This window comes from Phodopus roborovskii, unplaced genomic scaffold, assembly GCF_943737965.1.
Source record: "Phodopus roborovskii unplaced genomic scaffold, PHOROB, whole genome shotgun sequence".
NCBI lineage: Eukaryota > Metazoa > Chordata > Mammalia > Rodentia > Cricetidae > Phodopus > Phodopus roborovskii.
The window spans coordinates 380,731-397,291 of record NW_026125894.1 but is presented as its reverse complement, the minus strand read 5'-3'; the positions used below and the strand labels follow the sequence as shown (position 1 = coordinate 397,291).

Below are 16,561 nucleotides of genomic sequence, written 5' to 3'. Positions count from 1 at the left end.
GTAGCCTCTATGTGAGTAAGATATGGATTATACACACAAAATCAATACCTAATAGGTAAATGCCTGGGCAAGGGGCTTAATACACCTTTTACTTAAGTCTGGATAAGTACTCTATCACTGAGCTATGACATCAGCCTGGATTTTATTTCACTCTGAAAGAAAAATTGGATACTTCTCTTTACAGTATTTAAGTGAAAAATAATCAGACACATGCACAAATTATTGCAATCAAAGATAAGTAGTAACTGTAAACACTACTCTATTTAATAGCATCAGAATTCAGGGTTTATGAATAATCCAAAAAGAGTTGGTTGGGTGGTAGTTATTCAAAGGCAATCTTCATATTGCACTCCTGCTCCTTGCGACGATACTCCTCAAATGCCTTTGTAATCTCTTCTACCTTTTTCTGCATTATGCCTACAGGGGGAAAGTCATACAATCATTAGTCAAAGTCACATTCCTGGAACACAACAACATACCCTCCCCCTCAATTATGACATATAAAATCTTACATCTCAAGTTTTTAGAAAATAAGAAAGAAAAATTCATCCATTTTGAAACTATGAAACAGTGTAGAAGAAAATACTTATTTGTTATCTATAGCTTTTGGACAAAGAAGGTCTACCTTAAGTTTGTGTTTTGTTGGAGGGAGTATTGGCTATTCACTTTTACTCATCAGTGCCTAAAAGTACAATTCAGGGTGCTCAGTAAACTGGATGAATAGATTTTGGTAGGTCTGAGTTACCTATAAGACAGTTCTTTGGGAATATTTACATTTCTGTTGTTTTTCAATGATTTATTTACCTTGGTGGTTTTTAAGTTTGCTCAGGGGGCAGTGTACTACAGAATGCCACTAATAGCATATCAAACAGTACTTTTCTACCATGAAAAATAAGCTGTTGAAGGAAGTATGTTAATCAAAGGTTTTCCACAAAAATGTACAAATAAAACTGGACATTAATGTTTAGTAGGCAATAAATAATAGCTGGTACCCCAAAGAAAAGAAATGTTTTGTAAAATATAAACTAAAAAATTAATTGATCTACTTTATTTCTTTCAGTCAACCAGGACAGTGTTAATGTTAACTCAGTTTTTTTAAAGCATAATGCCTCATCTTATCATATAACATACATGCATTCTACAAGATCAAGGGGGGGATTTAAATCATCATGGTTATCTGCTGAAGGGCCAGAACAACAATGAATAATGAGCTTGATTAAATAAATCTCTTGTTTTGTTTTAACAACAAACGGCAGGGTGCAGATTCCCCCTTAAATAACTGTTTTAATGTGATGGAAGCATAAATGAGCACTACAATGAGCCATTAACTTCAGACTAGAGATGTCAGCATAAACACAATTTACTAATTTGCTGATTGATACATATTAAATACAAAGGAGTACATTTATACCAATCTTAAAAATCAATAAAATGTTAAGAAACACAAGTCAGCATTATTAAGAGAGGCTTACTATAAACATTTTGTCATGTTTTCTAATTGACTTCCCAGGACTACTTCTGTATTAACTCACTTTAAATGTTTTAGGACTTTCATTCATTAAGGGTAAACACTGCACATAATACTTACTGCCCAGAATTCTGGTCCCAAGAAGTGCATTATTGATTGGTTTCTGTCAATATATTAACTTACTACCTCATAGTAGAAGTAAATTGTTAGCAATAGTTACTTTGAGGAAAATATACCATAAACATGTTTTCATTATTAAAAATATACTCGGGCTGGAAAGATGTCTCAGAGGTTACGGGCACTGGCTACTCTTCTAGAGGATTTGGGTTCATTTCCCAGCATCCACATGGCAGCTCACAACTGACTGTAACTCCAGTTTCAGGGGACCCAACATCCTTACATAAACATACATGCAGGCAAAACACCAGTGCTTTGTAAAATAAAAATAAAAAAAATGAAAGAGCTAGGCAGTGGTGCCACACTCACTAGGGAGTCAGAGGTAGTCGGATCTCTGTGAGTTTGAGGCCAGCCTGATCTACAAAATAAACTGCAAATTCAAAGACAGCTGGGACTGTGATACAGAGAAACCTATCTTGAAACATGACCCCCTAAAAATACTGAAAATAAAAAACCCCAAAATTTCTATTCCCAATAGGAAACTTGGGAGTAGGGGAAATGTTCAAATATTAGAGTGCCTGATGTTTGTACAACTCTATAGACTTACCTAAATGATCAATGGCAAAGATTATATATTTAGGCATGAAAACTCAACAGTATATTTTCACAAACATAACCTGCATTATGATCACAGCCTTGACATGCCAGCATGGATGAGGGATTTTATAAGGCCACAACACTAGATGAGGAGCTATAAGCAGTCAATGGCTGCTGAGGGAGAGAGTTAGTTTCCTCCAGGGATGAGCCTCCTTGATAGTTAAGGCAATTCTAAGTGCCCAGCCCTAAACAAATGTACAAGTAGCCACACTAAATGAACACAGTCGGTCTTACACATACATGCATGTGTGTACAACATGCTCACTTTCCTTTCTTAAACACCCCAGGACCATCTGCCCATGGGTGGCACTACCCACCATGGGCTGGATATTTCCACATTAATACCAAGAAAATGTCCTACAGACTTGCCTACAGGAAATCTGCTGAAGGCATTTTCTCAAATGAGGTTCCTATTCCCAAATGCTAGTTTGTGTTAAGTTGACCCTCCCCCAAAATAACAACAAGAACAGGACATCACCCCACCAAAAGATTTTGGTAAAACTGCTTCCAGCCCATCTCTTGATTTGGAGTTATATTTTTATGCAACTTAAGCTGACTTGCAAATATTTTAGACAATGATGTATAGCGACTTTCCTAGAATATTACAAGAAGAGATTTTGATTATTAAATTCAAAGGTTTATTTTAACTGTAACTAATAATATTTTTAAATGTATTAGCTACACATAAAACATTGAACACTATTAAATTCACTGTGGAAGAAGATACTGTACTCTCAAAAGCACTGTTATAGCATATCACTTTCTCCTAGAAAACTAATTGGGGTGGTGGGAGAAACCTTACCTTGGCAGGAAAATGGTCAGAAACACAAATAGGCAATTCACTAGCTGATGTGTGGATTTCTTACAAACATATAAAAGTACTTGTTGTAAGTGACCAGAAAGATACAACTTGGACCAGAATATTCTTACATATATGTTTTGTTAAGAAATAGTGTTGCTGGTAATTTACAAACTAGTTCATCTTATCTGAAATAACACACACACACACACACACACACACACACACACACGCCAGAAGCCTTTAAAACAACACTGTTTCTGGTTTAGCATTTTAACTTGTAAGAACTGTATTTATATCCTTGAATCATGGTGTATATTAAAATCCCCAACAGAGGAGCTGGAAAGATGGGTCCAGTGATTAAGAGCAGTTGCTCAACATGCTTGTTTAGTTCCCAGCATTCACATGGTGGCTCACAACTGTCTGTAACTCCAGTTCCTAAGTTTCTGATCCTCTCTTTTGGCCTCTTGCAACACAATGCACCCAGGGAGCACAGACACACATACAGGTGAAACTTTCAAATAAATAAAAATTTAAAAACCGTCGAAACAATTTAAAATAAAAATGTTGGGAACTTTAAGACTTAGCAATAGACTATTAAAAACCCCTTTGCATGTATATACATATATACATGTAACAACAACTAATTTTAAAAGGAGCGATAAATTTGAAAGAGGGGAAGAAAGGGCATGTGCGGGGATTGGAGGAGGAAAGGAGAGAATGATGTAATTATGTTATGATCTCAAAAATAGAAGAAATAAAAGTAAACACTGTGGCATATTCAGACATCCAGCGGAATGGAAAGATACACAAAAATGAAGGTCTATCAGCTGTCAGCTTTGTATCTTCTCATTCACCAAATGCTGAGGGATTGGGGAAGATAGCTCAACTGGCTAAATGCTTGCTGTGTAAGCATGAGAGATTTACATCCATGTCAAAGATGCTTTGGAAGTGGAGACAGGTAGATTCCTTGGTCCTGCTGGCTAGCCAGCCTAGACTATGAGGCCAAGGTCCCAGTGAGAGACCTTAAAAGTCAAGGTAGGATGAGTCCTGAGGAATGACACTGAAGCTTACTTTGGCCTACAATGACACAGACACAGACACACACACACACACACTCACACAGACACACACACACACTCACACACACACACACACACACACACACACACACACACACACACAGCCATAGTCTCCACAACAATAACAAGAAGTTGAATATACAGTTCTGGGTACATGTCAGGGACAAATAAACTGTAACTGTCTACTAAACTCTAAGAACAGGACCACATTTTGAAAATACACAAACATAATGCATAATGTCTGTGAATAAGTTAAAAACTATATGGTCCATCATGCCAAGAACAAGAATGTATTACTGAACAATCAAAAGTAGAGGGGCTTTCATAAAGAGATACTCATTTCATGAAGACTATTCTGATGGTAGTGTGGGAATGAACAGAAGTAGAGTGAGAGCTAAAGAAAGGTCACAAAAGAAGGTTGCAAACAAAAGGTTTCTACAGACTAAACCCATACAGCTATAAAATCGTAGTAAAGACTTTTTATTTCCAAAAGGAGGCAAATGAGAAAAGCACCAAAACATTAAGGATGCAAAGAAAGGAGCAAAACCTTTTAAAAATCACAATGAGGCCAGGCGGTGGTGATGCATACCTTTAGTCCTAGGACTCTGGAGGCAGAGGCAGGCAGATCTCTGTGAGTTCGAGGCCAGACTGATCTACAGAGTGAGTTCCAGGACAGGCTCTGAAGCCACAGAGAAACCCTGTCTTAAAAAAACAAAACAATGCTAGAAATATGAAATTAGTAGGGCTAGATTATTCCAAATGTTGTTCAAAGTCTAGCTGAGGCATGACACATGACTAAGAAGTGACCCCCCCCCTTTCCTCCCATCTTACATCTGGATGATTCCCTATTCAGGTTCTGCAGGAGGTTTTCCTTTCAAAGCTGTTAACAAGTTAAACTATGGCTCACAGATAGCAGACCAAGTCAAGCTTAGGCATTCTGTATGAAAACTAAGGATTAAACAGAAGTTTCCAAGAGCTTAATTGAACACTTACAAAGGAGCATGGGGTGTCTATCTCCTTCTCTAGGGCTCTAGGAACGCTGGTATAGCACTAGGCTTACTAACCCACAGCCAGGAAATGCAAGATTCTTATCCAGAGCCTTTGACTGGCTAGACAGAGAAACAGGAAAGATAGTGGCTAGAAGTCCTTCAGTGAATGGGAACAGGCACAGAGGCAAGGATCTAATCACATTATCCCATGATCTCAGCTAACAGCTCTAAGTACAAAATGCTCCCTTGTAGCTTTCTTTTTATTAAAAAATATCTTTCATTTTATATACTAACTCCAGTTCCCCTTCCCTTTCTTCTATCCCCCCCCTTTTCACTCCCATCCACTCCTCAGAGGGAATAAGAGCTTCCTTGGGAGTCAACAAAGTCTGGCATACCAAGTTGAGACAGGACCAAGCCCCTCCCTGCTGTATCTAGGCTGAGCAAGGTAGGTATCCTATCATAGAAGATGGGTTCCAGTTTATGCACCCAAGATAGGTAGTGGTCCCACTGACAGCCATCCCCTCCAACAGATCAAGCCACATAACCATCACGCCCATCCAGAAGGTCTAGTTTGGTCCCATGCAGGTTCCCCAGCTGTCAATTCAGAGTCCGTGAGCTCCCACTAGCTCAGGTCAGGTGTCTCCGTGGTTTCCCCCATCATATAACTTTCTTAAGTATATTTCAGGGAAACTTCTTAACTCAAGAGAGATTAAATGAAATGGAAAGCTGAAAGCAACAAATTAAGAAGTACAAAATAGTTTTTGAAAAAATTTAACCCCATCAGGGATGCTAGTGAATCTAAGAAACAGGAATGAATGCTAATAAATGCTGATAGACACTGTCATCATATGACAGGAAGCTCTTACACATGAAGGTTGTGTCAGAAAGCAAAGAGTACCAAAAAGTTTGGAATAAGACGTTAGAGTGCAGATCTGGAAAACTGAACAACAACAGAGACACTAGGAAAGAATAACAATGTAGATATTTCAGGGAAGCAAGCATTAGATTAAGTATGGTTCTGGAAAGTGGAACAGAGAGAATAGAAGCAAAGAAATGAGAAGAAAGCTCATGTAAGAACTGGGCAGTCAGCCGGGCACTGGTGGTGCATGCCTTTAGTCCCGGCACTCTGGAGGCAAAGGCAGACGGATCTCTTTGAGTTCGAGGCCAGCCTGCTCTACAAAGCTAGTTCCAGGACAAAGCTATACAGAGAAACCCTGTCTCCAAAACCAAAACCAAACCAAACCAAACCAAAACAGGGCAGTCTATGGGGCCTCTGGTAGTGAATCAGTATTTATCCCTAGTATACGAATGGATTTTGGGAGCCCATTCCACATAGAGGGATACCCTCTCAGCCTAGACACATGGGAGGAGGGCCCAGGCCATTCTCCAAATGATATGACAGACTTTGAAGACTCCCCATGGGAGGCCACACCCTCCCTGGGGAACAGAAAGGAGATGGGATGGGGATTGGGAGGGGAACAGGGGAGGAGAAGAAGGAGAGGGAATTGGGATTGACATGTAAAACAAGTTTGTTTCAAATTTAAATAAAAAATATCATAAAAGAAGAATACAACCTCGAGCAGAAAGCTATGACTTTCTTGACTCACTATTATCAGGCTCAATAGATGAAATATGTTCACATCTAACTATATCATCTGAAAATTTAAGTATTCTAAGAGCTTAAAATTTTCAATAGAGAAAAAATGAAAACAAAATGAAGAAGTCCAACAAAGGTTCAGGATGAGAATGGCTATCAGAGTTAGAAGACAATTAGAACTGCTTCTCCCAAAGTCCCGGGAAAAATATTTTCAAACTATAACTCAATACCTAATATCATCAATCAAGTGTGATAAACAAATGTTTTCAGAGATGAACAATATCAAAATATTGACATATCATGCACTCTTTCTGGAGCTACTAGAATATGTGCCATATTGGAACCAAGGGGATAAACAAAGGGACCAGAAATAAGAGCCACAAAAGAAATTTTCCAGCTGGGTGGTGGTGGTGCATATTTTTAATCCCAGCACTCACTTGGGAGGCAGAGGCAGGTAGATCTCTGTGAGTTCGAGTCCAGCCTGGTCTACAAAGCTATACAGAGAAACCCTGTCTCGAAAAACAAAACAAAAGTAAATAAATAAAAAAGAAAGAAAGAAAAGAAATGTGCAGCAAGGACAACTCACTCTTCAAGAGAGCAACTATTCCAGAAGGCACAATAGAAGAGGGCTGAGGGTACAGCTCATTGGTAGATCCAATGCTTAGTTAGCATGAGTAGCTCCTAAACTCAATCCCAGGTACTACCACCATCAGAAACAAAATAAACATCCCAGAAAACCAAAAGTATAATAGAGATTACAAGACAATGGAAGAGAGGAGTCTTGGAATTTGAACTAGATAATTTAAAATAAAAACAGGGATTTCAGTACTGACTTACTGATAAATATGTAGAAAAGTAAGCAAAAAAGTAAAAATAAAATTACAAAGTAAACAAGAACTTGCAAAAGAAAGAAAATGTAATGTGCTAGGCTGTGAACAACAGCTGTACAACCATAACTAAAAATAACAGTGATCAAAGTAAAATTTATAATATATGTATATTGCAAAGATAGTAGAGATTTAACCTAGGAAACCTAAGATGTAAATAGTTTTTGACGAATTGAATTTGAGGTGCCTTTGGCATATCTCTGTATACATATTTGTTAACACAGACTTTTGATGATGGAAAAGAAAATAAGCATCCAGCAAAATTATGGCTGGAGATGACAACTGTGGTCAAACATACAGCTGGTTAAGAAAATTGCCTTTTTAAAGGAATCCCATTAGAAACAAAGAGTGGTTTCAAATCAATATTCTAAGTGCCTGCCTTAGAAAACCGAAAAAGGACAAAATTAACACAAAGTAAGCAAAGGAAGGAAATAATAAAGACAAGAGCAGAGTGCAATAAAACTGCAAACAGAATCACCGTAGAGAAAAATCAATGAGCTAAAAAGCTAATTCTTTGAGAAAAGAGTCAATAAAATTAATAAACTTCTAGGCAAGAGGGAGAAATGTAAGCACGGAAAAACATAACTCACCAGCATCAGGAAAGAAACAAGGTTCACCACTAAAATAATACAAAACTACTTTATACTACTTACAACACACCAGCTTAACAGGAATGTGTCAATTCTTTGAGAAAACACAAGTTTTCAGAATTTAATCAAGATAAAATACACCATGAGAATAATTTTAAAAACAAATGAAAATTTCCCCTTACAAAAATACCCAGGCCCAAGTGGTTTCATTGACGATCTATTGGACACTCAGATAAGAATTAACACAATTTCCCCACAAATCCTAATAAACAGAAGACATTACTAATACCCAAAACAGGCAGGTACTACAAATATAGAAGAGAAAACTAAAGACCAATAAATCTGCAGAACACTTGAAATATCTTACATATTTAAAAACTTGTAGCAAAATAGATTCAAATAAAATTAGATTTTTATTCTGCATATGTATGGCTGACTCTATCAGAAAAATGTTCCTGAGTCCATTATATAAACAAGTTAAATAAGAAAATAATGTAGCAACTGATACAGAAAAAATCATTTCATAAAAATATAGCACCTACTTATGATTAAAATAAAATCAGCCAGTTAAAAATAGATGGGTATCTCATGAGCTTGACAAAAAGCATCCACCAAAACCCTAAAGCTAATATTACTATATTAAGACGAAAGACTGAAGGTTTTGCATGTATGACCAGAAATGAACAAAAATGGAAGCAATAAATAAACAAACGTAAGGGATATCATCCAGTGGTAGAGTGCTTGCCTTGAAAAAACAAGCCTCTAGGTTCCGTCTCAGCAACACATACAGAAAGGATAGAGAAACAAAGCAAGGATGTCTATATTCTTATATTTTTGGTTGTGAGCCTTGTGTTTAACAGCTAAGCTATCCCTGCAGCCCAATTTATTCTCATCTCTAATATTTTAGGAAGGAAATAATGGCAGAAAAATTGGAAAGGATGAAACAATATTTATTTGAAAATATCATAACTGCCTATGTAGAAAATTTGAAATAACCTACAAAAACTATAATTAAGAAGTGAGTAAAAGAAAAGAAAATGAGAAAGCAGCATGGAAGACACTTCACTGCAGTACGCCAAGGAAAAGATGTTCAATGCCATTAGACATGAGGGAGATGCAAACTGAAACCACAATGATATCATTACACATCCATTATAGGGTTAAAATGAAAAAGATTTATGATAACAAAGAGTAGTAAGGACAAAGACATACCATACAATTCATACATTTTTGGTGCTGATGTAAAGTCATGCAACCACTCTAGAAAACCATGACCCTGTTTGGCTGAGTGGCTGGGCCTGGTAGAGTATACCTACAACCCCATTGCTTGGGAGATGGAAGCAAGAGTATCAGATATTCAAAGAGAAATTAATATTTTAACAACCTATGAATCTGTCCATGAATGCTCATAGTAGATTTCCTCATTCTATCCCCAAGTGTCCTAGATATATTGATAACCAGTTAAGCAAAATGTGCCACACCTATACTGGAATAGTACTTAGCAATGTGGAGAGTCAAACTATAGATATATTCAGCAAGCCAACTGAGTCTTTAGGGATTTTTTCAGAATGGGGAAAAAGCCATTATTCAAAGGTCACATTCTGTACAATTCTATTTATATAATAAATCACAGTAAATTTCAGCAACACAGACTACATTAGTCGTTTCTAGGAGTTTAGAAATTGGTGGTAAGGTGGAAATCAGATTGGAGGAAGATGGGCATGATGGTAAAATGGAAACATGCAGAAGCCATATGGCATGTAACTGTTGAGCATTTCTGCAGTTGTGATACATATAAAATCCTACACATATGTAATAAAACTTCATGTAATTAACATGTATCCAACTAAACTGAAGAAACCCATGACAGGCTAAGTTAATGTCAGTATCCTGATTATGGTATTATGCTACAGTTTTGTAAGATGTTATAATAACTGCAAACAATTAGTAGCATCTCTATATTGTTTGTTACAACTGTGTGTGATATCTGAATTGACTACAAGGAAATTTCAATAACTAAAAAGGCCAATACATATAAATAGGGTATTTTTTATTGCTATTGTTTGAAACTATTTTTTTCCTCTGTAGTTGAAGCTGGCCTAGAACTCACTATGACATTCAGGCTGGAGTCAAACTTGTGACCCTCCTTCTTTTGCCTCCCTAGGCAAACCACATATTAAGGCTTTAGCTGGTACAGAATATATCCTATATGTGAGGTTAAATTGCTATTGATAGTAAGTTTGAAGTTTTTAAATTGAATATATAATTAATGTTTCCTTGTAATTCAGAAAAGGAGAGTGAATAGAAAAGGAGAGGGGATGGAAGGGGGCAGAAAAGGGGGAGACAATATGACAAGATGCTATGCTTGGTATAGCACTGCTCATCACATACGATCAATGAAAAATACATTTCAAAGGAGGATAAAAATGAAAGATGATCGAATGGCAAGGTGTCCTGAATTGTTGCAGTCAGGGGGTGGGTAATCCAAGTAATAGAATTATTTTATATCTTTATGTGTTCTTTATTTGGGCATTTATCAAAATTACCAAAATATTACTCATTATTCCAACACCCTAACCTAGAAAACAAACAAAAGAAAACAAACAAAATCCTGCTGAGCCATTTTGCCCACCCTGTCTGTCTCTTTCTTTCTTTCTTTCTTTCTTTCTTTCTTTCTTTCTTTCTTTCTTTCTTTCTTAACCACACCTTGCCTCCTCCCTTTGTACCTGTTGAAGGCAGAGATAATATTATTGATATAACATATAATAATGTATGCCTGCTACAGAATAACACTGGGCCTTGACACATAGTGGGTATTTTGTTCGACATCTCGATAACATCTAAAATTAAAATATCTAATCACATAGCACTTTGTGTATGTGTGTGTGTGTGTGTGTGTGTGTGTGTGTGTGTGTGCACAATGGAATGTGCAGTGTATGCTTGTGTGGTACATGTACATGAGTGTGCATATGTGTTCATGCAGAGGACATCAGGTGTCCTTATATCATTCTTTATTTATTTAAGACAGTATCTTTTACTGACTAGGAGCCAGGCTAGGAGCCAGAAAGCCCCATCAATATTCTTGTCTCTGTCTCTTACCTCTCCCACACTGTTTATAAGCAGAATTGGCAACATCCAGCTTTTTGTATAAGTGCTGGGAATCTGAACTCAGATTCTGATGATTGCACAGCAAATACTCTAACCCACTAGATCATCTCCAAGCCCCATCACTTATGTTTCCACTGCCTGTGGATGCTACTTTGATTCTCACAACACTCTGTGATGGTAAATAAATATGTAGGAAGGTTTAAAGAACTTCTCAGAGGCCAAAGCTAATTATAATTAATAGTTGTGTGTATTAATGGTACCTGCTTATCAAATGCTGTGAAATTTTTGAATAAATGGTATATAATTCATGTATGTATTGAAATATTGCCATGAACTTCATTGATATGAACAATGAATATCTGTTAATTATAACAAACTAAATGCTGGCTGCTTGGCCAAGGTAAAAGTACTTGCCACCAAGAATGATGACATACATTATACTCCTAGAGCCCGTATGGTGCCCACAAATTGTCCTCTGAATTTCAGACTCACTGTGAAATGTATGTAGCTCCTCCAAATAAATAAATGTGATAAAATTTAAAAATGGATAAACTAAGCATTGTGCTGAATATGGTGGCACATACTTGTAGTCCCAGAATTTATGAAGCTGAGGCAGAAGAAGCACCATGAATTCTAAGTCAGCCTGGGCTACATAGTGAGAACATGCCTCAAGAATTAAATACAATTAAAGAAAATAAGCACTATGCTGAGTTATAACTCGCACCATAATGGTATTTGTTGTTCCTTCAAACATTGAAGTGCTTACAATAAGGAGTGCCTATCTGAACACTATCTGGGAGGCTTGACTGAAGAAAAGCCATCAGGTTATTTCATGTTTGTTCTGGGTACTGAGCATGGGCCCCAAAACAGCATCATTATGAGATTCCAATGTATTGGTTGTTTGTTTGTTTTTTTTTTTTTTTATCACTAACAGGAAGAAAATTACTTAGGAGGAAAAAACTCCATCTTTCTCACAAACAATATAAATTCTGCTATTTGGAAGTGATTTAAATTATGTTGCATATAATTCATGTGGGGAAGCTCTCCAGCTTGAGGAAATTCACTTGGGCACAAAATGTACATAAGTAGGATTAGTGAGAAATCTAATTTTGCAGATGTATTGAGGGTATGTCAAATCTGGATTTACATAGAGAAAAAGAAGTTGGAAAAGTCAGCTCTGAGAATGTTAACCATCATACATCATTTCTTAACAGGGACTGAAGATTTGCTTAATTCCAATGTTAGTCCCCTAATCTAAAGTACAAGGAGTTCTTTGGAATTAAGGGACAACATCTGTTTTGTCTGTAAAGAATAGCGGAGATAATCAAGTGGATCATTTATATAGTGAAATGACACAAAATACCTTTCAATTAACTGCAATGGGAAGATGCAAGTGTCCTTGTTGAGTTTAAATCTACATGAGCAAAGTCCATTTAGAGCACTGGCAGTAGACATTCAATTCTCAAGTATCTGAAGTGGACTGTTCAATTCCAAGATCATAAGAGATGGCCTCACCAACACTGCCCAAAGAATGTAAGAAAAGGCAGAGGATTGTGGGACCAAACCAGGCCCTAAGAATATGGATGACAGCTATGTGGCTTGAACGTGTGTGTGTGTGTGTGTGTGTGTGTGTGTGTGTGTGTGTGTGTGTGTAGGGGGTCTGCTGGCAGTGGGACCATGACCTATTTGAGGTACCTGAAACAGGCTATCTGGAGCCCTTTCCCTATTGTGGGATACTTTGATCAGCCTTGATACGGGGGGAGGGACTTGGTCCCACCTCAACTTGGTATGGCAGACTTGTTGACTCCAAAGAAAGGCCTTAGTCTCTCTGATGAGTGGATGGGTAAGAGGGATGGAGAGGAAGGTAGAGTGGGAGGAGAGGAGGGAGAGGGAAATGGGGTTGATATGTAACATGAGGATTTTAAATTCAAAAGTGAACAAATCAAAACAAGAAGAAAAAAAGAAAAGGCAGAGGTAAAAAGAACAGCCTCAGTGAATCGGAGTCTATGCTAGAAGATCAAAGAGGAAGAGTGATGCGAGATGTCGTTCTGTAATATGTTTCTCATACTGGTTAATGAATTGCCCTTGTTGGCCAATAGGAAAGCAAGATAGGCAGGACTAGGAGACAAGGCGATGGAATAGAGTTTAGAGTCAAGATGTAGGGAGTCAAGAGAAGAGGTCCAGACCCTCTCTCTGGTAAGACCACATGGAAACTCATAGACTAATAGAATGGGTTAATATTTAAGGCAGAACTATTCAATAAGAAACACATAACAGGCCAACAGCTTTATATCTAATACAGAGTCTCTCTGTGTTATTTAAGGCTGGAAAGGCACTTGGACCAGGTTGGTGGGAAAAACTGATAGCAACAGAAGAGGACTCCTCAGCTGCAATTTAAAGGCATCAATTGGCACCTCAGCATTTGATGCTCTTAAAACAAGAGAGCCGAAATATCTAACAAAATATAACTCTCTTTTTCTGTTTTGATACAAGGTCTCATACAATATAGGCTAGCCTTGAAGTTGCTACTCACTGTGTGGTGGAGGATGACCTCAAACTCCTGATTCCTCTGTCTTTAAGTTACTGGGATTATGTGTTTATGCCACTATGTCTAGCTTTATAAAATAATTTATTTGTATCAAGGTGCTGCTACATAGCCATGGCTGGCCTGGAACTCATTCTGTAGATCAGGGAAACCTAAAATCCACAGTGACAACTACTTCTGCTTCTTGAGTGCTGGGGTTAAAGGTGTGTGCCACTAGGCCTAGTTAATAAAAATATTTTTAAAATATTGCCTGAATCAAAACATCTTCAAAAACATCTAACACCAAAATAAATTAATTTGAAACAGTCACCTCAAATTACTATTGGGCAAAACTAACTCATGATTATAACACATTATGTAAAATAGGTACTCTAAAATGACCCTAAAAGCATTTTATGTAAGACATAGTGAAATACAGTTGATGACTAAGAATATTTAGCATAAAAAGTAAGGTACTCACAGACATGTAACTATACTTTGGAAATATTATAATCCCCAAAGCCATTTTGGTTACTCTAGAGAGTCACCCTTTTGGGACTAAATAAAATATGAAGATCTATACAATTATTATGCAGTTCCACTCTTTAGAAGCCTGTGATATTATACATATATTTAGTCTCATAGCTTTGGGACACTTCATGAAAGAAGTAAAATGCCATCCATGATAATACTGAAGTTTCAAATAATGACTATCAAAAGATTTTTTTCATAGCCTACTCTTTTATTATTGTGCCATTTGTGATTATTCATACACACAGCGATGGTTTGGTGGTATATGAAGCAACAGGAAACACAGATCCCTTATTCCACCTTCCTCCCCTGCCAGAAGTAGCTCCACATGCTAAAAAACAAATAACAAATTGCCTCAGATGGATTGCCAATTCTGTCTAAGTGGTCCCAGAAGAGCCAGAGTTGCTGCAGCTTCAGTGACTGCCAACTCAGAAGACAGATGTGTGACTGCAGCACTATCATCAAGTCAACCTTGAAATATGCTATAAATTTTTACCAAAAGGAAGACAAGAGAGGGAATACATATTTGGATCTGTGGCTACTATTCACTCTTAAATACACTACTTGCAAGGAAAAAAAATGGGTAGTGTCTAATAATGAATAAGCATCACATTTGAAATCCTGAGTGTGTTCAGACTCCCCTAAATCTGACAGTCTCTGATTCCTTTGTATTTCTGTCCTATCCCTATGGACTGTGTAGAAGTTAGAGGATAAAAGGAACCTGCTTTGACACATCTTCTTTGTGGATGCTGAAAAGTTTATTGAACAATGAATTTAATGTTCAATTTTCAATTCTTATTTATTGCACTTATTTTTCATTTGAAATAAAATGGACTCTTTAGAGTAACTTTCAAGTCACGGAAACATTCCTCAGATGGGGATTTCCCATATACTTTGTGCTCTACCCTCACAAGCACAGCCTCCCCAGCTACAAACATTCCACACGAGAGAGGTGCATTTATTGCAGCTCATAAGATTACCATTACCACCATAAGTCCATCGTATGCACTGAGGTTCACATTCAGTGATGTTTATCCTACAGGTTTTAGCAAGGGTATAATGACAGGTATCCATCATTACAGTACCACAGAAAATATTTTTGCTGCTCTGTCTATTCATCACCACTAATGATCTTTTTATTTTTTCTATCTCTACAGCTTTGCCTTTTGCAGAATGTCATATATTTGGAATCACACAGTATATAGTCTTTTCATTTTAGCTTTTCATTTTAGCTTTTCTCAGTTAATAATATTCATCAACATCACTTTTAAAGAAATGATTTTCAGTTAAATATGTGATTTTTTTCATGTAACAGCTGCCATGTTTTATGATGGAAAATTTTGTGCCAATATTTCAGATATTAAGTCCCAAAAACATTTCCTAGAAACCTTTTAAAATAAAGATTTGATTTTATATGAGTTAATGATTTCTCTTTAGTAAAATATAATATTTGTATTGCCAGAATAACACACTCATTCATTTTTCTATAACTGCTCTCTGAATGTGATCAAATGGACTCATTTAATCTTTAAACTTTCAGTCCACAGACCATTTCAGCAGACATGATCCAATTAACTATTAAAACGCAAAAATAAAACAAAAAGTAAAAAATCCTCTCTTGGACAGCATAATTAAACCCTGCCATGCTCCATTTCTTAATCACCCCCATTTCCTGCTATGAAAAGGAAAGGCGTGTTGGGTGGGAATGGTAAAAGAAGCCTGTGATATCAGGAATTACCAGGATTCCCCCAATTTTGTAGCAGAGCCCCCCTCTCAAATGAATGCCTCTACAAAATTTCATTGCTTCTTTAGTTCAAATAAATCTTTAGCAAATAAGGAATTCCCATTAATCATCACTCTACTGTCTTATTCTTGCTACCAATTTTGACTGAGAACTTTACCCAGACACCTAAAATTTACCTCCAATCTCCAATCCAAAATATTATTATATTTTGACAACCCTGTTCTCTACTGTTCCGTACATGATTAAGATTTGTTTTTATATCTAACCATACCCACATTGTTTGAAAAGCACAGGATTGACAATACTGTTTTGTACATAGGAAATCTGGATCCTGCTCCCAATTCTTCTATGATTGCTCTTAGCTGTGTGTTCTAAAGAAACCATTAAACCTTTCTGGGCCACAATTTTTTCACTTATATAAAGTAAACCCCTTGCAACACTAACAACTTTAGTTTTATAAAGGCAACA

General features: G+C 36.9%; 1 protein-coding gene across 1 annotated transcript in view; it reads right to left on the bottom strand.

The window, feature by feature from the left end:
• Window positions 1-242: 242 nt before the first annotated feature.
• Window positions 243-16,561, bottom strand: part of Nup62cl (nucleoporin 62 C-terminal like) — a 36,261-nt gene continuing 19,942 nt past the window's right edge. Inside the window, exon 8 of the mRNA XM_051178910.1 lies at window positions 243-417. Coding sequence (XP_051034867.1) covers window positions 323-417 — 95 coding nt within the window. The 3' untranslated portion in view covers window positions 243-322. The remainder of the gene's footprint in view (window positions 418-16,561) is intronic.